Source organism: Nansenia antarctica (genome assembly GCF_963989245.1).
Source record: "Nansenia antarctica genome assembly, chromosome: 10".
In the NCBI taxonomy this organism is placed as follows: domain Eukaryota; kingdom Metazoa; phylum Chordata; class Actinopteri; order Argentiniformes; family Microstomatidae; genus Nansenia; species Nansenia antarctica.
Genome location: NC_137680.1, coordinates 21,080,367 through 21,102,866, shown reverse-complemented (window position 1 = coordinate 21,102,866; position 22,500 = coordinate 21,080,367). Strand labels below are relative to the sequence as shown.

At 45.8% G+C, this 22,500-nt stretch overlaps 2 protein-coding genes across 3 annotated transcripts in view; both read right to left on the bottom strand.

Moving 5' to 3' along the window:
- The window catches only part of trim71 (tripartite motif containing 71, E3 ubiquitin protein ligase), a 13,460-nt gene extending 10,486 nt beyond the window's left edge, over positions 1 to 2,974 (bottom strand). The window contains exon 1 of the mRNA XM_080540345.1: positions 2,197 to 2,974. Coding sequence (XP_080396471.1) covers positions 2,197 to 2,946 — 750 coding nt within the window. The 5' untranslated portion in view covers positions 2,947 to 2,974. The remainder of the gene's footprint in view (positions 1 to 2,196) is intronic.
- A 4,120-nt stretch (positions 2,975 to 7,094) lies between these two features.
- On the bottom strand, positions 7,095 to 15,576 carry tcaim (T cell activation inhibitor, mitochondrial). 2 transcript variants are annotated; one of them, XM_080540636.1, is made up of 11 exons: positions 15,330 to 15,576; positions 14,810 to 14,914; positions 14,490 to 14,625; positions 14,237 to 14,387; positions 13,649 to 13,901; positions 13,078 to 13,200; positions 12,243 to 12,340; positions 12,008 to 12,099; positions 11,287 to 11,519; positions 9,170 to 9,301; positions 7,095 to 8,787 (listed from the first exon to the last, which is right to left on the bottom strand). In XM_080540636.1, exons 2-11 carry the CDS (start codon positions 14,842 to 14,844, stop codon positions 8,562 to 8,564), a joined length of 1,479 nt encoding a protein of 492 aa, XP_080396762.1. In that variant the 5' UTR covers positions 14,845 to 14,914; positions 15,330 to 15,576; the 3' UTR covers positions 7,095 to 8,561. The 2 variants fall into 2 exon arrangements, with proteins under 2 accessions (XP_080396762.1, XP_080396763.1); XM_080540637.1 differs by having other exon boundaries at positions 8,616 to 8,780.
- Between the last annotated feature and the right edge of the window lie 6,924 nt (positions 15,577 to 22,500).

Below are 22,500 nucleotides of genomic sequence, written 5' to 3'. Positions count from 1 at the left end.
CACACCACATGGAAAGCACTCTGTCCCGCCCTGGTAACCTCTGACCCCAAGCCTGAGGGGGGAAACAGACAGCAGCCCACGCTGTAATGGGGCTTCCCCATGTGACCTTCCGCTGAAACGAAAGTCAACACAGAGGGGCACATTCCCCTACCTACCCTAACGTTTCATATATATGGTAGCCTATTGATAGCTAGGTCCAATGCACTAACTAAAAGTCAAACATGTTGTAGAAAAGGTTATATAACGTAGCATGGTGAGTTCATCGTCAATGAGTAATAGTCAAATCAGGCCCATCATGATCGACTGGCTGTATTCTTTTGTCTGATTAAAACATGTATATATACATTACGCTAATGTGCCCTATTCCACTGGTGTACGAACAAAAAAAACACCCCACGCTATTACTATGTAATAACAAAGCAATTACCATGTAACAACATATATATTATGAATTATTCAAGTACAAGAGTAACATTGTAGTAATTCATGTCTGAGGGGGGAAACAAGTCACAAGTCCTCCACTGTGGATATCTGCTTTAGAATCAAAGTCTTGTGTGCAGACCCTGCATGACAAAGACTCATTCTAAAACTAGCAACCGGGGGAGGGGGGGGGGCGTGAGGGTCGTTCGCATGTCTTAATGTGTCTCAGGACCTATGGGGTTGTGTGGTGGCTGACTTCAGCTCTAAACCTCCTTGTTCCCAATGCTATTGTTTGACCTTTCACATTCAGGATTTCCTTTCACTTTGGCCCCCCAACAGGGCAGGAATGTTAGCCCAGCGAACGGTGTGGCCTGGTGCTTAACGTCCTCACCAGATGACCAGAGAGCACCAGGGCCGTAACCTCCTACCACAACACAGGCCCCCCTAACATTCCTCCATTTACGGCGCCACTTTTAACACCACCACCAAATCAGTGTGGGGTACTGCACGGATGGTGCTATTAAACCCAGATGGGGGAAAAAAGAGGATGAATTGGTTTGGGTAGGATGAACGGCTGAAAGTAATAGTTAGGGGGGTGTGTGTGTGTGCATGTGTGCGTGTGTGTGTGTGTGTGTGTGTGTGTGTGTGGTGAAGATGGATGTGGAGTCCCATCAGCACGTCTCCCAGATGACTACTGAACGGTTGACGTCATGGCATTCCGACCGGCCCCTTGTCTGAGTAAAGGCTTCCTGTATTCCCCCCGCTGGGAGCCCGGCCGCTGGGAGCCCGGCCCTGCTTTGGTTGTCAGTAGGAGGGACCGCTGCTCATTGGCTCCCGGCACGCACACCGCTCCGATACTCGGCACATATAAACACGATCGGACACACACTCTCCCACAGAATCCTATTTGTATTGGAAGCCTTGGCCTATTAACTTAGGGCTGAAATGATGTGTTCAGTGGTGAGGAAAGACCTAGCCCACATACCATTAAGATGCTACATTCTATCATAGCGTCGCTCGGCAGAGTGGAGACGTGAACAGGTTTAAGGAGTGAGAGTAGGAGAGTTATCTCCGACACAGATAGGGTATTTAAGGCGAACCAGTTGTTGCTCTGGTGTAATCCCTCCATGGGAGGTGTAAGCTGAGGGCTGTCAGCGTTTGAAAGTAATTCTTAGGTGGCACTGTCACAACCATGTCATGCTTTGCATGCAAGCATCAGCTCCCCTCCTGTCACATGATCTACCAGTGGACTCAAGCGAGCAAAACACAAACCACCCGTCGGGCTGAGCTGAGATCAGTCCTGGAGGGAGAGGCCCATGAACGGGAGAGACTGCTCCTACAAGGGGAGGCTGGTCGAAATCAGGGAACGGTCTCATTGTAATGCATGGAATGGAACTGACACCATTCCTCACGCCATCCATTACAATGAGCCTGTCCTCCTATTTCTACCTCCACCAGCCTCCCCTGGCTTATACATACTATATAGAGACACTATTCAGTGTAATCGTACTCACACAATATAACTGTATACAGATGTTTGTCTGTGTTAGGGGACTCACCAAGCCCAAGAAGTATAAATTCCTGTTAGTACAATAAAGTAACACCTGCACACACCCACTCCCATGCAGATGAAGCTGTGAGGGGTTGGGGAACTGACTTGACCTACTATAACATCTCATCTTTATCTGATTGGAAAAAAGGTACAAATACATCAAAACATGACACAATAAAATAAAATAAAAAACACAACTCATGGAGTCTCATGGATAAACGTACCGCGTTATCATGTTGCTGGCAGAAACTCAGTCTGTCCTGGAAGACGGGCAGCAGGGAGTAGCTGGAGTGGAAGGACCGGTTCAAGGTGGCAGGAGTGTTGGAGTTATTCGTGCAGTTTTTCCCCAAATGTAAACTCTCCACCAGTCTCTCGATGTAATGGTCTTTGGTGAGCCGGACCCTCTGGTGGGCCCGAACACAGTTGTCACAGAGGTATTCTCGGCAGTCTCGGCAGTGGGAGGTAGGGTGGTCGCCCTCGTCGCAGGAGCTGCAGTGAGGCGCCCTGAGGAGGCTGCCGTGGGAGGAGGAGAGGCTGTTACCCCGAAAACAACCACTCTTGTTGCTTTGCTCCTCGGACGAAACCATCACATCCAGCAGGTTGCTGAACAGAAAGTTGGACGAGGGCAAAGCGTCCACTCCTGATTCGGCCATTAAAACCTGTCGGCCACACGTCGGGCACCTGAGTGTCAGGGGGTCAGTGCCGGGGTCCCGCCGCCCCTCCAGGCAGCGCCTGCAGAAGGCATGGAGGCAGGGCAGGACGTGCAGCCTCCTGGAGGAGGAGGAGGAGGTGGAGGAGCCGGAGGTCTGGGACGAGGACGACGAGGTAGAGGAGTTGGAGGAGATCGGAGCAGAGGAGCCGCACAATGCTTTGCATAAGGGACAAGTTTGCAGGTCGGATTCAGGAAATGAAGCCATTTGCAACAGAACTGCTGCTTTAGGACAGGGGGATTTAAATGCGTTGCATTGAAACATCGGGTTGCTTTATGCTTAAGGAGAAAGATGCAGCGCTGAATTAGATGCAACAATGTTGCAACAGAAGGTTATTATTGTTGCTGTTATCAGACAGGTTGTATCCACTCACTGTCACAACACGCGTGAAAGCTCTGTTCAACCAAGCGGCCAGAATCTTTAGAAATAACATTTGTAACCGAGCAATTAGTAACCTTTAAAGTCATCCTCGCAGCGACAACCTTATTCTATTCGTTTTGTGATGGTGGGATTATAATTGTTGTCGACATTAGCCTACATGTTTAATTATAAACCAATATTGTTGCGCAACATGAAATCCACAGCGAGTTCCCTGCTCCGATCCTCCTCGACCCCAGCATGGCCAATCAGACCACTGACTCTGACCATTGATCTGTTCAATTACGAATAAAACATCAGTTATTTTCACAGTGGCAGGCAGCCCATTTCTTCAAACTACTTCTAATGTGCCACGCACATAATAACACAGATGAAGTTCATCTAATAATGGATCAGAAAGTGATCAGATGTGAAAAGTTGGCTCGATACTTGCTTGCCCATAAGATCAAATATTAGTTCAGCTGAGTACAAACATTGCTACCCTATGAAATCCTCTCCATTTCTCGCCATGCTCTCTAGGGTATTGGTGTTGCATGCAGTACTTTTCTGGAGAGAAAAAGAGAGTGTTTTCCCCTGGCTTCCCTTGACCATCCGCCACGGCAGGATTCATCCATTCGTCCCGTTGCCATCAAGCGTTCAGTGGAATGTGTTCATACGCGCCCGCTTGTTGTTGTCCATGCCTCTTACGCATGTTGAACCACGTTCATCTTGTGAATCACAAACTACGTTACAACATATGCCATGTTCAATTGCAAGGCGTGAGTTATCGAAAAATGCCCTAAATGTTTCTAATTCCACAGACGTAGAGCAGCGCAGACTTCCGCCCTCTTCACATGGAAGGCGCTCCTGTTGGTGGAGAGACCAGGGGGCTGGAGAGGAGAGGAGAGGGGGCTGGGCTGGAGAGACCAGGGGGCTGGAGAGGAAAGGAGAGGGGGCTGGGCTGGAGAGGAAAGGAGAGGGGGCTGGGCTGGAGAGACCAGGGGGCTGGAGAGGAAAGGGGGCTGGGCTCATATTGCTGGGCTACATTGTTACAGGATAATTGGACTCATTTTCTATTTCTCATTCAACTATCTGTACGTACTGTGCATAACAACATTGCACCCGCTCAATGTTGAATTGCGCTGACCTAATGATAAGCTATTTGTGATTTTCATATTGCATGTTTAGGCTTTTCCTCGTTGTTTTCAGTTATGCTAGTAAATCAATACTGAAGGAAGGTTTCATCATATTTTCTTTATATATATAGCCTATAAAGAAATATTTTCTTGCAAACGTTGCGCTGTTTATGTTTGAGCGGGAATTTTCGGCCAATCAGACGGCTAACATTTTCGGCCAATCAGATGACTAAAATGTTCGGTCAATCGGATGGCTCGAAATTTTTGCCAATCGGAGAGCTCTGAAATTTGGACATTTAGACGGCTGCAATTTTCGGCAAATCAGAAGGCTCGAATTTTCGGCCAATCAGACGGCTCGAATTTTCGGCCAATCAGACGGCTCGAATCTTTGGCCAATCAGATGGCTCGAAGTGTCAGGCAATCTGCATCATCATTAATGTCAATGTTAAAATCATGGATAATAACAGCCTGTCTAATGTTGTTATTGTTGCAGATAATGCCACCCACAAGGGGCGGCTGTGGCTCAGGAGGTAGAGCCAGCGTCTAATGATCGCAAGGTCAGCGGTTTGGCAGTTTGATCCCAGGCTGGCCACGTGTCGAGGTGTCCTTGGGCAAGACACTGAACCCCAAATGAGCAGGCAGGCGCCTTGCATGGTAACTTGTCGCCATTGGTGTGTGAATGGGTGAATGAGAGGCCGTTGTAAAGCGCTTTGGAATAAGCCGCTATATACGTGCAGTCCATTAAGGTCCAGATAAACAACATTTTAACTCATTGCTTTAGATAGAAGTTTTCTATCTTTTCTGTCTAAGCCCTAAACTCTTCAGGGTCATCCTATCCCTCTAAACATAATTGTAGCGACAGAGCTTTTTCCCAGCTGTGTGTTGGGGAGGTGGGGGTAGGCTATAATGAATTTTCCTCACAACAGACACAACAGTCTCTTCACAGATTTTTTCAAACATGTTTTTAAACCCGCAAACTACCAACATATTTAGTCTCAATTACAAACAGGAGTTTGGCCATATTACTGAAAACATAAAAAAATCAAAAAGTAATACTTTCATAATAATTTTAACTGAAGACGATTCGTTTCACCCAAGAACAAAGCAAAAGTTGTACAATTTACACATTTTAATAGATTAGAACGTAAAACTAACCACCTGGGGTTCTGGCCAGATCCCGGTTGGTATTAAAAATGTTTGGTATTAAAAATGGTTGCAATAATAAACTGTTGTAAGAACACTCATGCCCTCTTTGAGAAATCCTTTCATTCTTGAGACAGAGATAGAACATGTCAGGCTTACTCATCCATGCATGGCTTCCAGGAGTTCCATTAATGTTGTGCCTTTCAGGGACACTTGGTTTGATCCTGGCTTCTGGGGTGGTGGTGGCTCGGTGGACAGGAGGGGTGGTGGCTCAGTGGACAGGAGGGGAAGGAGGAGCCTCATGTTAGCGGCCTGATAAAGCAGTGGGAAGTCGGCTAGAGGGACAGAGCCCTGAGGGGACCTTTTAACCCCCATTATCCAGTCCTGGATTAGGAGCAGCAGGACCTGGCCGGGCTCTATCCTGCACAGACCCTGCTCTGAGGATCCGGACATTCCAAGGGAATTCCTCCCAAAACAGAAGTTTGTGTCGGGTCAGGGCTGGGGCTATGAACATCAGAAAAACAAGAAGGAGTCAGGTATAATATATCAAAAAGGAATGATACTTTGAGGCAACATGGTCACTGGTCAAAAGTGTGTTGGTGAGAGAGGGTATTTACTTAGATGGTTGATAGTGGCCAACACTAGTCAAAACAACCAAGCCCCACAGTGTGGGCAGCATGATAATAGTAGGGCGTACAGTATGTCAGCTTATAGAGGGCAACAAGAGGTCAGGGGGAGCCTAGGGAATACATGACACAAGAGGCCTGTAAGAAGACAGCATAATGAAAGGGTATGAACATTTAGATAAGTCCTGTCACGCCACTGCCAGGCTTCAGTTGAAGAGGATTTATCACCTTTGGCGTTAGCAGTGAATTTCAAGTTATTTCCTCATGAGAGGACATGGGTGACTTTTCTTGACTTTCAAAATATTGATGGCCCTAGTTATTTATAGAATAATGGGCCACTTGCTTCCACTTAACCGTATTCACAAGAGGGGTCAAATGCAGGTAACCACCTCTTGTCATGATCGAATGGAGTAATTGATAGTGAATGCTCTACTCCCAGCTCTGCCGCCCCCCCCGACTCCCGCCCCCCCCGATTTAGCGCAGGTGAAGTATGGTAATAACAGTGTGGGCTCAGGTGTAAATCACGGGAGGCGGCTTTTTGTTTCAACTGATTTGGTGCCCTGACCCCAACAGGCACGCACTCTGGCTCAGAGGGGGTTCCCCGCTAACTAGGAGGAAGAGGGTGATCTGCCTGCCATTACCACAGCGTATCCTGCGGAACCCAGGGCCAGGAAGATTAACAGTGCTGGGAGGCAAACTCCAGGCCAGGCTGTCCTCCCCCTGACCATTAATCTCTCCCTAAAAAGCAGCAGGGAATTACTGGCTGTGCTAATATTCCACCCCGCCTCTCCTTTATTAAAGTGGTCATTTCCTGCCTGAGAACAGTAATTGGGATTGTTCGTGGGAGTTGCATAGAGATGTATCTGTGATCTGTTGCCTTTGAAGAGGCATTTGTTTGGCTCAGTGCACAGTGGACCTTCTGCTCTGTTCAGACCAGACAGTATAATTCAATACACATTTGACTCATGCAGAGTGATCTCTATGGTGATGGGAACTATTACAACTCTATGTACACAATAAATAAATAATTAGCTTTCACATTATCATCATTTATTGATGATTTACAGTGGCCTCCTTTTAAATGAAATATCAGTATTATATAGTATAGATAGTCTGAAATAATCAGATTCACTGTATTTTAGCAGCTCTTTATTTATCAGAATTGGTTATGGTGCTTAACAAACAAGAGGTTACACCTACTGTAGGCATTGAACATAATTGCAACCGACTGCCACTTACAAGTGTATTTGGTCAGGGAAAGGATGCAAAATACAGTTGAATCGTCTTAACTTGAATTTACAGTATCCATCATGTTTTACTGTCTAGCCTGAAATCAGCATCCATTTGATCCCATTATCCCACTTGGCCGTTACAGTTTATTTAAACAGTGGCAGTGGGACTTATTCTGAGCAACAAAAACAATAAACTCCTCTGCTAAATAAATAGCATGTGAACAGTCAAGTAGTCCTAGTTAAACTAGACCACCGACTTCAAATGTCACTTGAGTGCATGAATACAAAACACAATAAAATATGAGCACTCCCTCTAGTGGAGCATTAAAAAACATCTCTTGATGTCTGTAACTTTGAACTGATTGACATTTTAGAACACTGAAGTGTTTCTTTTTGTAGTTTCTCCTGTCATAGCAAAAATAAATGTGAGACAAAAAAATCCCCCACATCATATTACTCACAAAGTGTGACAACTTCAAGTAAGGTGAAAATACATTTGAATAAAAGCTTTGTTAGCAGTAACACTTCCTGGATTGTCTCACAAATAACATTCCCTAAAAAACATTCTGTGATTCTATGAAAAATATAACAAGAACACACAAACCCCAGTCCTTTTACCACGCGAGGTGTCTGCACTGGGAATCAATACAAACATGGTTGAGCAACAGTCACCTTACCCTCTTTTCACAAACAATAATACAAATAGAAATACTATAATTATAGTAGTTCACACACACACATCTCTTGAACACTTCAATAAACTAGGCTGTCATGGTATTAAAACGTTAACTGTATTGTATCTGCATTGTCTGTCTGTCTGTCTGTCTGTCTGCCTGTCTTTTTGTCTGTCTGTCTGTCTGTCTGTCTGTCTGTCTGACCTCTTCAGTATGCGCATAAAGTGCTTCCCGTTGTGTGATGTGTGAGTCGGTGGTCTTCTTGTTGTGTGTTGTGTGTTATGTGTTGTGTGTGGTGTGTGGTGTGTGGTGTGTGGTGTTGTGTGTTATGTGTTATGTGTTGTATGTGGTGTGTGGTGTGTTGTGTGTTTTGTGTGGTGTGAGTCGGTGGTCTTCCTCTTGTGTGTTCTGTGTGGTGTGTGGTGTTGTGTGTTATGTGTTATATGTGGTGTGTGGTGTGTGGTGTGTGGTGTGTGGTGTGTGGTGTGTTGTGTGGTGTGTGTGGTGTGAGTCGGTGGTCTTACTGGTGTGTGTTGTGTGTGGTGTGTGGTGTGTGGTGTGTGGTGTGTGGTGTGAGTCGGTGGTCTTCCTGTTGTGTGTTGTGTGTTGTGTGTGGTGTGTGGTGTGTGGTGTGTTGTGTGTTGTGTGTGTGTTGTGTCTCTCTGGTTGTCTCTCTACAGCGCCCCCTGCGGGCCTCAGCCCTTCAGCCTGTCAGCCCTTCCAGTCCCAGGGGATGCAGAGGTCTCCGTCCTGCATGACGGAGTAGAAGCGAGAGACGCAGAGGCGCAGGCCCTGCATGAGGGGGTGGTGCTCCTCCAGCAGCCTCCTGCAGCAGGGGATCATCTGCCTGCTGCTCACGCTGGGCTCCTTGACCAGACTCCTCAGGGCCAGGCGCTCCACGCAGCTCTGCACCACCGCCTCCTCCTCCGCCTGCAGCCTGACACACACACACACACACACACACAGACACACACACACACACAGACACACGCACACAGACACACAGACAGACGCACACACACAGACAGACAGAGACAGAAAGACAGACGCACAAAGACAGACAGACACACACGCACACAGACAGACACACAGACAGACACACGCACACAGACAGACAGACAGACGCACACAGACAGACAGACAGACACAGACACAGACACAGACACGCACACGCACACACACACACACACACACACACACACACAGATCAGAGCACATTTACAGACACACACACACTCAGACAGGACAGAGGGATGGGGGCGTACTGTAACCTGCCGTGCCCAGCTCAGGGGAGCAGGCTGTCTGTCTCTGAGACTCACTGGTTCCTGCGTTTGATGCGCTGTCGTGCTTCCCTCGCCTGGCTCTGGAGGAACACGTGCAGCTGGCCGGGGTCGCAGGTGGTGGGGACGCTGAAGTGGCCCGTCTCGTGCAGGCTGGGGGTGGAGCGGTCACTGTGGACAAACACAGGGTTATTGACGGCTAAGACTAGGACTTCACACGCTGCTACACAAACGTATATACCACGCACGCTTTGAACGGGCTCACGGCAGGTTTTTTATACACACCGAGGACGTCATATCCCAAAAGCCTGTGGGGGTGGGGGGGGGGGGGGTGAGCCCTGGTATACCATTTGTGACACATTCTAATGCTTTGGTCCTCATGTCGGGGTCCGGAACCTTTCTTTCGAAAAATGCGAACACATTTCCGCGTCGTTGATTTTCGCTAGTCAACTGACACAGCTTGTTCTGTGAGCCTGCTAACAATGTAAAGTAGTGTTCTAGTTAACTAGGTAGCAGTGGGGGATTACTCACCCAATCCACTGCGTCGCAGTATGTCGGCTTGACTAGCGAGTTTATGTTATGATTCTCAACAACATTGAAACTAGGGGTGGGCATCAATGATCGACGATCTTGGTCGATCACAAAATATTTTGATCGATAATCATTAATATTTTTTTATTTTATTTAATAATAATAATAATGGAAATTAGTTTGTCCACGTGTCACCAGATTGCGTTCGTCCCTCACCCCTGAACATGTTAACATGATCATCTTTCTGAACAAGAACCAGTAGGCCTGCCGCCTACAGTCTCTCGCTGGAGTTTAAATTTAAGTTAAGCTGGACGCTCTTAAGGACACTAACGTTTTCAGTCATCCTCCTATTTGTGAGTAACTGTTTTTTTACTGCTCCTATGGTGAGTTACTTATTTTCAATATTTTTATTTATAACGTAAAATGTGTTTTTAAGTTAAACAATTTAGGCTACTCACTGCCTTGTTTAAGAGGATTGTTATCTGATTGATTGATTGATTGAAAACTTTATTAGAAGATTTGCAGAAGTAGGTACATGAAAGTACATATTACATACAAGGTCAACTAACAGGATAAAAACCCAAGAAAGCCACTGGCTTATTTCAATTGGGGTCCTTGATTCTCAATTCATCGTTACATGTAAGACAGACAAAAAAACTAGTACTATCTACAAGATAATACAGACAAATAACTAGTACTATCTACAAGATAAACATACATCCAACATGGGAAGAACAATACAACAAAACATAAGGTATGTACAGCGGGTAGGACAGGTGGGGACATACACCACAGGTGGGGGCGGGGGACAAAACACAAAGTATGTACAGTGGGTAGTTCGGGCAGGGGGACAGACATATAATATGTACAATGGGTAGTTCGGGCGGGGGGACAAAACAACAAGTATGTACAGTGTGTGGTCATGGTGGGGGGGGGGTACAAAAACACCAGTAGATTTAGGCGGGGGGGAGGGGGGGGGGGGCGACATAATAGCCTCCTGTAAATGTTTTTTGAGAGTGGTTTTGAAGGTGGGCAGTGTTTTGCACTCCTTTAAGATTATAGGAAGGGCGTTCCACATTTTTACTGCATAGTTTGACTGACTGTAGTGTCTAGTTTGAATGTGAATGAATGAATGTGTGCAATAGCAACACAAATAAAGTTTTTTCCCCAAGGAAAACATGCTTGTTATTTCTGCCCTAGTTTTTTTTTTTTAAATGAAAAAAAAGCTTATCAATTAATCGATAATTGATCGTTAATTCTTGCGATTATCGAAAAAGAAATGTTGATTGTTTGCCCAGCCCTAATTGAAACGTAGTTCCGTGTTTCAAAAGAAAAGTCTGAAGCCTTCGATGGGTTGCCGACATGCGGACCGAAATGATCAGACTGTGTCACGCATCCTAAAAGCCTGTGGTATAGGCGAGCCCTGCTCTACCGTTTTATCGGCAGCGCGGTACCTATCGTGGCCAGCAGAGGGCAGCCTGTGTAAGGGTCTCACCTAAGAGACTTGTCGGTGACAGGGTTGCCAGATAGGCTGGTTTTTGGTGGATTTAGCGGTTTTTAGACTGTGGTTAGGCTGGAAATTGTCAATCCCAGCTAGCAACCATGGGCTACCCTGACTCTCTTACTTCTCCAGGGTCATGGAGAGGCCTTGGAGGCTCCGGGGGTGCAGGGCCAGGCGGCGGGGCAGCAGGCTCTTGTGGAAGGTGTTGAGGGTGCTGTAGTACTCCTCTATGGGCAGCACGGGCCCCAGCCTCTCTATGTGGACCACCTGGACGCCCCCCAGCACCTGGCTGATCCTCTCCTTCAGCCACTCCGTCTGCTGCTGCAGGCTGCGGTAGCCGGGCAGGCGCTCGAACAGCTGAGACACGCACGCACACACACACACACACACACACACACACACACACACACACACAGACACACATACGCGCACACACACACACACACACAGACACACATACGCGCACGCACGCACAGACACACACACACACACACACAGACACACACACGCGCACGCACACGCACGCGCATACACACACACACACACACACAGACACACACAGACATACAGACACAGACACACACACAGACACACACAGACATACAGACACAGACACAGACACACACAGAGACAGAGACAGAGACACACACAGAGACAGACCCACACACAGACACAGACACAGACACACACACACACACACACACACACACACACACACGCACACGCACACGCACACACACACACACACACACACACACACACACATGGGGGTACATAACCAAAAAGTAGAAACAGAGAAGGCATCAGACCACATGTCCATACTTCAGTTGAAGTGTACGTGTTACTTTTATCCACTGGTGATGAACGTCCATCGTTCCCAGCATGACGTCCCCAGAGGCGTTCATCCCCGACTGGTCCGTAAATATCAGCGTATGCCCTGAAAGAGACGAAGAAGAAGAAGAAACAAGGTCAGGTCCGGTTGTTAACATCCTCTGCGTAAGCGTGTTGAGCTGCCTGTGGAGCCGAAGCTCCGAGCCCAGTGTTGTGAAGTGAAGGAGCAGCAGGACGATCCACCCGTACCTCGCAGGTTGGACAGAGCCTGGGGGTTCTGATGGGCGAGGCGACTCAGGCTCTGGAGCTGACAGCACCGGTGGGTGACGCCCCAGGTACGCTGCCACCTGCAGGACAGAACAGAAATGGTCATTATACTATTATATATATATATATACATACATGTATTTCTTTTTACATTTTAAGTGGCTTAAGCGCCTTACGGGCACACTAGTGGTGGCGTTCTCGAACACTACCACTAAAGCCACCACTTTAGCCACCACTAAAGTAAGTAAGTAAGTAGCCTTGAGAACCAATGGTTCTCGAGCCTAACGGCCTATAGGAGCAGGAGCCTAACGGCCTATAGGAGCAGGAGCCTATCTCCTGTTTCCGTAGCGTGAGGAGGCTTGATGTACAAGTACACCCCCCTGGACATGGCGCTGGTATGTCGCAGGGTCTTACCCCCGTAATACTGAGTGCCAAGCAGGGAGGCATCGGGTACCATTTTTATAGTCTTTGGTACGACTAGGTATGCCGGGGATCGAACTCATGACCTCCCAATCTCTGGGCGGACATTATAACCGCAAGGCCACTGAGCTGGTTAGCCAGTAGCCACCACTACAAAAAAACAAAAAAAATCAGGTTAGAGTGACATTGTCACATTGGTTTAATGGTTACCAAAAAAAGGCAGTTGTGCTGACATTGGCATGGCATGACATTGGTCAGACGAGGAACAGAGTGTAATATTAAACGATGACTCTTTGAACTTTGTGTGAACTGTGAAAGAGTCTTAATCTCGCACGGAAAGCTCCAGAGTCCTGACATGTCGATGATGAGCGGCGATGCGAGTCACTGTGTTACTGACCTGATGTCAGCCACGGCAAACTTCTGACACAGCTCCTTCTTTAGTCTCTTCAGCTCCTGTCGCCGCGGGAGACTGGCGTCCTGCTTCCTGGTGGCCTCCGCCTCGTTGTTCCTCAGCCACAAGCTGGAAGACACAAACAATATTATTTCCACAGGCACTGGTCTATCTGTGGGCACTATCTGTGTCATCTATATTAGTTTTACATACATCATTTACAGTCTTATTGCTCTTCTTTTGCTTATATAGTGTTGTTTATTACATTGTTTTGTTTTTTATTATTATATTACTATCTGTGTCTTCTTTATGTCTCATGCACCAACCACATCCAAGTCAATTTCCTGTATGTGCGAATATACCTGGCAATAAAAAGAATTGTGATTCTGATCAAATGAATGTCTCACCGACGAAGCTACCTAGCCGTTCCTTCTGAAGGCATGTCGCGTGACTAAAGCTGAGAGACTAGACATATTTAGACACAGTTCCAAACGACAGAGCGATGCTGCGTCTATTTAAGCCCCTTTTTGGGGATCTGTGTGAGAGTTTGAGTTGGTAGTGATGTGTTTTCATATACCTGAGCGTGGGCTCTACTCTCCTGGCCTGCTCCAGCTCCTGCTCTGGGTCTCTGAAGCCTGTGAAGGAGTAGTAGGTCTTGTCCCATTTGATTGGTCTGTAGAAAGGGTTTCCAGTGTTGGGTGACCTCCTGGTTGTCTCTGCGCTGGCTTTCAGCTCTATGTGCTCTATGGACAGGCTGCAGGACCTGAGGACGTCCACCACCGTGCTCAGGACATCCTGGGTGTGCAGGGTGAAGCTCACAGAACGGAACCCTGGGAAACGTAGTATTACAAATGTACGATAATCCCATCGGAGAAAGAAAACAGAAAACGACATCTTATAAAGGAACGTGAGTAGATCATTAAAACAAGCTGCTAGGGGCGCTTAGGTAGCGTAGCGGGTTAAGCGTCAACCATGTAACCGCAGGGTTCCCGGTTCGATTCCGGCCGTGGACATGTCCTGCATGTCATCCCTTCTCTCTCTCTCTCCCATCCTTCCTGTCTAAAATCTCTACTGTGTCTATCTATAAAAAAGAAAAATATGAGTGGAACTGCCCCACTCAGAAAAGAATAACATAATAAAAATAACAAGCTGCGAACACACTTACCAGAGGGGATGATGTCGTTCTGAATGTCATTTTTCTCCTTAGTTTCCCTGACATAAAAAGTGAGCTTTATGGGTTGGACTGAACGAGCCCCTGGCTTCTGAAGACCCTCCAAATAGCCATTCAGCCTCTTCAGGGAATTTTCATTGACTTCCTGCAGACAAGTGGAAAATGCAATTGAACAGAAATAATAAGAATAATAAACAGTCGCACCGACGTCCCGGTTGAGAAGGAACGCTCTCTCAGATGCGTTTACCCTTTCTCTGGGATGCTGGCCGAAGAAGTCTGGGTGGACGGCAAAGTAGAAAGGCCTGAGGGCGTTGATGGCGTCCGCTCCTGAGAGAGCTCTCCGCTGAAGCAGATGTGTGGTGACGACGCGTTTGTTTCCCACTCTGAAAGAGGTTTTTATTTAAATAAAAAGTGATAGAATGATTCAGATAGAATGATGTTTGCTTTCACTATGTCCAAAGGGACCAGTTCAAAACAAAACTCTCATCAAACTGCTGTTATGTGAAACAACGATTGCGAAAGCCACATATGCTATATATGTATGTTATTGTTTGCCATAACCATTACCTGACAGCATAGCGCAGGAGGGAGGTCACAGACATAGCTTATAGTGTCGCTTATTATTCAGATATCCACCATCAGAAAGTGACTTCCACAGAGTCTATAGGCCTCCTGTTAAGAAAAACAATACTGGTTACTTAACTGATAGTCCAGATATTGTACAAGTACAACACAACGAAATGCAGTTTAGCATCCAACCAGAAGTGCAAATAGTGATATAAGGGCATGATAGAAATAGAACAAGAATGGTTGTGATAGAAACATCAGTATAGTTTAGAGGTATATACAGTTATGCGCTATGTACAGTTATGAGCTATGTGCAGTGAGGTAGTTTATGCACAGTATCTAATGTGCAGAAGTATAAAAGAAGCTACGTCAGGAGGAGACATGTGCAATGTGCAATATACAGTAGTTCAAAGGTAGTAATTATTAGTAGTGCAGAGGTTATAGAGTGATCACATTAACCAGGGATGAGCAGCCATCAAGTAGTGTCACTGGTCAGCCAGCCAGGGCTTAAATAACTGACTAGGTAATGCAGCTGGACTTGTCTGGCACCAAGGGAATACAGGGCAGGTCATATGGACAGTAGCCTGGTAGCTGGCTACAGTGTGTCTCTCTGGCTGGGATTGGGAAGAAGAGGGCATGTCAAAAACATGACCTAATTATTTAGCTTATTGCTTAGTTGCATACAGCTTATGAAAGGACACCATCCACCACTATCTGTCATACTATGTTCAGACAGCAAGCTGATATGATCACCAAGCAAGCAGAACAACAACAGGCAGGCTGGTGTCCTCTGGCTCACTGACATGTCACTGCTGAACACAAACACACAAGGTTGAGACACTTCCAGACACTACCAGCCACTACCAGCCATACACTGACATGTGCTGAAGTTATTTAGTCATTTGTTATTCGTTAAGTGCTTTGTGTGAGAGATAATAAGTTGAACTTACCCTCTCCACATCATTGCTACACTGGTCGACCTGGCTCTGGCACAGTGAGTTCTGTTGTGTAGTGCGTTCGTAAACACGCTCTGGAAATCTGATCAGCACTCATGGAATGCTTCTTGTCCAATCAAATGACTTGGTTGCTCAATGATGTTGAACCCATTTGTGCGCTCCGGCGCTCTCAGAGCAAATTTACGAACGCACCTGTGATTTCACTCCAACTTCATGGTTCGTTCACCAGCATCAGACAAAAGCAATCGCACCTGCAGGTCCATCTGTTGGGAGTTGTACGACCTCTACTGGTGGGTTTAGGGTGTTGCATGTTGTCTGACCTCTACTGGTGGGTTAGGGTGTTGCATGTTGTCTGACCTCTACTGGTGGGTTAGGGTGTTGCATGTTGTACGACCTCTACTGGTGGGTTAGGGTGTTGCATGTTGTACGACCTCTACTGGTGGGTTAAGGTGTTGCATGTTGTACGACCTCTACTGGTGGGTTAGGGTGTTGCAGGCAATGCATACGCCCTATCGTTGCATTCATTGGTGCTTCAAATATTGCATATTATTGCCTACTATTTTCACAAATATACACCAAATGAGCTTTATCCTGTTTGCATTTGTCCGTAACAATATTTTATATATTCTGATATATATATGAAATAGATCTTATATATTTAATCTAACTGACTATCTATGTAACTAAAGCATATAACAACTATTCAACGTCACCATTTGACGGCATAACACAGGAATTTCATTTTCTTGCAGTGTTGTATTGATGGACATTTCAGTTCATCAGGATGGCCTACCTGTTTATGTCCGTTGTTTTAGTGTAGCCTATGCTTGTTAATCCATTACACAATATTGTTACAGAATATGACATAATTGAAACAATAATGAACCATAATTCAATTCAAGCTGTTTAGAATGTTATTGTTGACATAAAAAAAGAACAAATTCACCATTGTAATTACAAAGTCCTGTCACACACAAAACATAATCACTGAAAACATCCAGTAATATATTTTGCAAAAAAAAAGGAGAAGATATTTGATTAGTTAATCATGGAATAAAGCCTTAACACAAAGAGATGCAGACAATCTTACTGATAAAAGACTGAGACTGAATTTGTTGAAATAATTGTTTAATTTCATAGAAAATCAGACACACATAATCATTCATTTTGACATGTTTTTGTATCAACAGTAGACATCTCATTAGCTCTAGTGCAGAAACGCAAAAGGCATGGAGCCAGTCAGTGCAGTAAATTGTTGCTGTTATGGTGTTAATAGTTATGACCCCTAACAGTACCCCCAGACACACACACGCACGCACACACACGCACACACACACACACACACACACACACACACACACACACACACACACACACACACACACTAGTGGGTTCAGGGCTTTCTTATTGATCAACTTCAACATACAGTATCTGTTTTGAGTTATTTCTTTTCCAACAGTCTTTGCACACATGTCTTACCTTCTACAGTATTACTGAAGATGTGGACCTCCTGTAGTGGTTAGATGTGTCTGCTAGTGTGGGTTACAGTGGTTAGATGTGCCTGTTGCAGTGGATAGTTGTGTCCGTGAGAGCAACAGTGATGGAGTGGGGGGGGGTCCTGTGGTGTGGGTGTGCAGTGGTTAGACGGGTCCTGTGGTGTGGGTGTGCAGTGGTTAGACGGGTCCTGTGGTGTGGGTGTGCAGTGGTTAGACGGGTCGTGCTGGTGTGGGTGTGCAGTGGGGAGCGACCCTGGGGTTGTGAAGAAGCCGTGCCTGGCACTATAGCGGCCTGATTCACAACACCAGCTGTCCCGCCCCACCAGAGTCAGACGCGCTCCACCATCTTCTCCCGGGAGCTCCAGCCCCTCACGGGGGTTCTTTCTCTGCTGTACAGCTCTCAAGGGTGGATCGTGGCAGAACCTGTAGGTCAAATCAAAGCCACACCACATCGGTACGTTATTATTACTGAATCCCATAGATCCCATATTAGCGAATTCCGTGCTGCCTGCCACGGGGTTAATTCGATTAGAATCACCTTCATTACAGCGCTAACCTTAAAAACAGGGGCAGTCTTCCGGCTGTTACAGTCGCCGACATAGAGGCACAGTGCAGCTTTTCTATTTTGGAGCTGGGGAGTGAATTGAGGCCAGGGCCAAGTGATGGAGCTGAGAATAACTCAGGTTCACAGCTGTAATTCTCAATCCACCACAGTGCAACGAGTTTGAGATGAGGTGTGGGGGATGATGGGAGGAGGAGGAGGCTTTCACACTGGTACTGGAGATAAGCAAGCACATTTAATTTCTTTATAATAAGGTGTTTAAGTTTCGAGTTCCTACAGTTTTAATCAAAAACCTGTATAACGACGCATTATAGCCAGAGCCATTTTGTACAATGAACTACAACATCAAGGAGGTTATCAAAGAGGACAAATGAACATACCTTAAAACAACGCCAGAAAAGAGACTTCATACGACAATGCAGCCACATTACAGAAAGATACGATTCAGACTTTCTTTTTGTGTTTGTGGCTAATCTAATGATTCCCCTAGGTATATACGACTAATTGGACTTGGTCGTTATTCAGACAGAGAGAAAAACGTCTTATGAATCACGCTGGTGCCATCTCAGCCATGTCTAGAGGAGCTAGAAGCCTTTATCTACCGGCCGTCTGGCTCCAGCTCCACTGGGTTTGACAGAGGTTAGAGAGAGGACAGAGGTGCTGGAGCCGTACTGGACTGTAGGGTTTGACAGAGGTTAGAGAGAGGACAGAGGTGCTGGAGTCGTACTGGACAGTAACTGCCGAGGAGGAGCAACATGAAACAATGGCTTTCTGCTGCCTCATGGTGCCTGGGTAGACTGGGCCTGTGTCCGGGAGGAGAGGGACGAGGAGGACTACAGTGACTTACTATAATAACGGTGTTACAGCTCTGCCAACAATCACATCCAACCAGGCTATCATGGACACATACTAAGTGTTACTAAGTGTTTTGCAGGCTTCCCGTGAATCGATCCCAATCTGTGACAATATTGAGCTAAGATGGTTGACATACTGTACAGTAGAAGGCATTAGCCAATAGCCATACAAGACACACTCCTAGATCACAGTCATAGACCGTATGAGAACAGAGTGTGCACACACGATTAGCACTGTCTGAGATGCCGCCGTTCCATTATTTCAAGTGATGCATATTCACGCTCCTCGAGAAAAAGAGAGACGGATAGCCAGAAGAGAGATGTCAATGGTTTATGGGCAAACACCTTTTTGCCGTTTTACTTTGTGTGACTCAATTAATCTGCAGTTTGTCCTCTTGCCTGGCACACTCTCCATCCCTGGAGGGTCAATTTGGGCTAATTCTTCCACAGTTGAACATGGCACACAGCATATAATATCCAACCAATACATTTCTCCTAATCCGGTTTCATCAGCTCGGGTGCCCTTTCTGGTCAATCTAATTGCCACAAAGCCCACATAAGGGTTAGGGTTAGCCCACATAAGGGCTTTTGTGCCAAGAACGTCTTTATGGTTTCAATTAAAGGGGTTTGAGCACCCGGTGGAAGCTTCTGGAAGGCCGCCAGTGTCCTTCAGACAAAGAATGTCACTGCGCTTAATAGGCAGAAATACTCTCCTGAAAAAAAACAGCCGTCATTACTGCGCATGTGTCTCTGCACCAACAACTTTTCCAGGGCAACTGTGAGAGGAACTACATCTAAATAGTCCCATAGAGGGAGAGGTTGTGTAAGAGAGTGCTGTGAGACACGCACAGCTATTTCTGTACGGATAAGCCAAAGAATGACAAGCTTTCAAAAAGTTTTTTTTGGGGGGGTATTTAATGGCATCTTTTGATGTCCATAATGGTTGATTCTCCAAACTCTAATGTTTGAAGTTCAGGAAATGGCCAGCTTCAGAGTCTCTCTCGAAATGCTGTCTTAAAAAAGAAGAAGAAGAAGCATGTCCATTTCTTCACACATTCACACCGGACCTGTTTAACCTCTCAATGGGATACATTTCAGTGAGGCTACAATGTGAATTGAGATTTATTTGAGTTGGTATTCATTCCTTAAACTCCAATAATTGGAATATGCAATGTTGAAAAGAAAAGAAAGAAAGTACTAGCAAAACAACACTCAAATGTATTTGCGTTAGCAGAAAAGTAGCAGTTTTGATGGTCAAGGCACGTCAGCTGAGAACAAAGAGGACTCAGTGCATATTCAAGTGTAATGTCAAATCCCAGCGCAATCACATGCATCATTTGTCTTGAGCAACGGTCAGACACAAACTCTCTGTCACTATTTCCGACACCTCCACATTGTCTGAACAAATCTATTTCCTTTTCATCAGATCTTTGCAATCCCATTCAGCGCTGTCGCCTGCGCAGCACAGAAGCCTATGATTGAATTCAATTTTGGGGAGTCCCATCTGCAAACCACACGCCTCCTTGACAGTCTGTCTGATAGATCCGAATAATTTTGCTTATCACCCATTCATTACAATATTTGCTTAGCAGACACCTTTGAAGTGATGAATCTCCCCCTCACTGGTACAATGTGGCTGTACGCGTCTGAATTCTCCTTGGTGAGATTCAGGAACAATGCATTCTCAAGGTTGAGATGTTTATCCCACCTGGAAGCCAGGAAATAGAGTCATACAGAATCTATAATGCCACAATGTACTACAGTACTAGGGTTCATGTTGAAGGGCTAAACCAGCAGTTCAAGTGTATTTATTTTTTTATGCTGTATGTAAAGCACTTTGAATTGTCCCTGTTGTATGAAATGTGCTGTACAAATAAACTTGCCTTGCCTTCAAGCTAAAGAAGAATGCCCATCAGAGCAACAAAAAAAAAAAGGAGACCATTCCCACAGCACAGACCCTTTGACAGGCAATTAAGGCCTCTTCTTTTCCTGATTGGACTCATTCCTAAATGCAGGCCTTGGCATTAATGGCTTTTCACAGTAATTAAAGGTCTCTTTTAAATTGCCCTGCCTGGCGGTGTGGCCCCTGAGTCTCCACCCGAGCCGCCCCCGCCCTCTCCCCCCCCCTCCCTCCCTCTCTCTCGCCCACCTCTGGCCACATTCCCCCCCTGGCCAGAGTTTGTGCTGATGGACAAGCCCATCCCTCATGGCCCTCTCAGACAGCTGTGCTTACCCTGCAGAATGGAGAGGGAGGCTGGATCTTTGCTTACTGGCTAAAAGGAAGCATTTGTTTCCTAATGGAACCTCGCCCCTCTGTGAGATCAATCAAACAGCCAGAGCAAGACATTGGCATCATCATCTCAGTAATTCATCTCCCGAGGGCTCGGATTGGCATCTCCGGTTGTGTCTGTGTGTTTTTAGCACTAACTGGCAGACCCTACATGACACAGCATTCAGGAAATAGAGGACATATCCATAGCATCTGATAATACAATATACTTTAAGTTAGTTCTAGTGCTGTCTAATCATATGAATGTAGAAATCCTACACTCAATTATCACCTTAGTTATCAAATAAATGCATAATTACAATTAATCTAAAATGTACTATTAGAATAGGAGAGCTCTATATATCTTACATTTTTTTGCCCATTTTTGCCTATTTTAATTTTTTTATCATAGCAAAAAGCCAAACAAATTAAAAAACGAACTGCTTTTGGCATGCCTTGACGGAGGAAAAATATTGACAGCAATTTCTGAGGAGACAGGTTGGAGTCCAGGTTTAAATCTATAAAAAAAAAAAACTCTACCTCTTATCGCTATGGCAGCAGCTGTGGGGAGCAGCACAGCACAGGTGACCGAAATGCACCATTTCATCAGACTTCTAAGGGCCTGCCAATCCAGCAGTTTCCCATGGCAGCATATATTGATTGACATAATACTCTGTACTCCACATCGCCACGGAAGCAACCTTTCTATGAGCCTTCTTCCAAAACGTTAGTTTTCTATTTCCTCGTTTCTGTAACTCCAACTTTACTCTATATATTTTGTTATGCTCCTAAACTGAAGATGAGCTACATGGAGAGAACGAGGGAAGGAAGTATAATTAGTGTCTTCAAAGGAGGTTCCCTTCGGCGGACGGCAGCCTGCTCATTAGGATGAGGGAGAAGTTGTGTGACGAACCACTGGTCTGGATCTCTCTGCTCTGCATGGATTAATCAGTTCCTCTGTGGCCTGGTAGATGCAGCACACACAGACACACACACACACGCACACACACACGCACACACACACACACACACGCACGCACGCACGAACGCATGCACGCACGCACGCACGCACGCACGCACGCACCGCTTGTGGTCCCCAGACCTGCACACAACACATGGCCAACAATGCCAGTTCTCTCTGGAGCCCTGTCCTCTATCCCTTCCCATTCAGGCCAGTTAGACACCTAGTCTGCTTTCATTGCATAGCTTTCTTTCTGTATCACCTGAAATGAGTGAAAAAAAAGATTTTTTCTTATGAGTCTTCTTGTACTTCTTAACTTTCTCATCTCAGGACAAATGTGACACAGCCCAATGAAAAGGGCTACCTGTAGGCGAAATCATTTGTCTGTTTTTTACATGTGCTTAAACTACAGATTGTAAGCTTTCAAATGATGCATCATACATTGAAATCGGAAACAAATTGAAGACGACATGAGTATTTGAAAGTTGCTATACCGGAAATCACTAAGCACAGAAAATCCCCATCAAAGATAATGAATCCCCATCAAACAACAAGAAACGAAGTCATTGTGTTATAGATTACACTTATTTAAT

Coding starts and splice junctions, on each gene's coding strand:
- tcaim (XM_080540636.1), bottom strand. CDS start 14,844: ATGTCTGTGACCTCCCTCCTGCGCTATGCTGTCAG. Junction 14,388..14,489: donor GCCAGCATCCCAGAGAAAGG/GTAAACGCATCT, acceptor ACTTGTCTGCAG/GAAGTCAATGAAAATTCCCT. Junction 13,201..13,648: donor AGAGTAGAGCCCACGCTCAG/GTATATGAAAAC, acceptor TGTGTCTTCCAG/CTTGTGGCTGAGGAACAACG.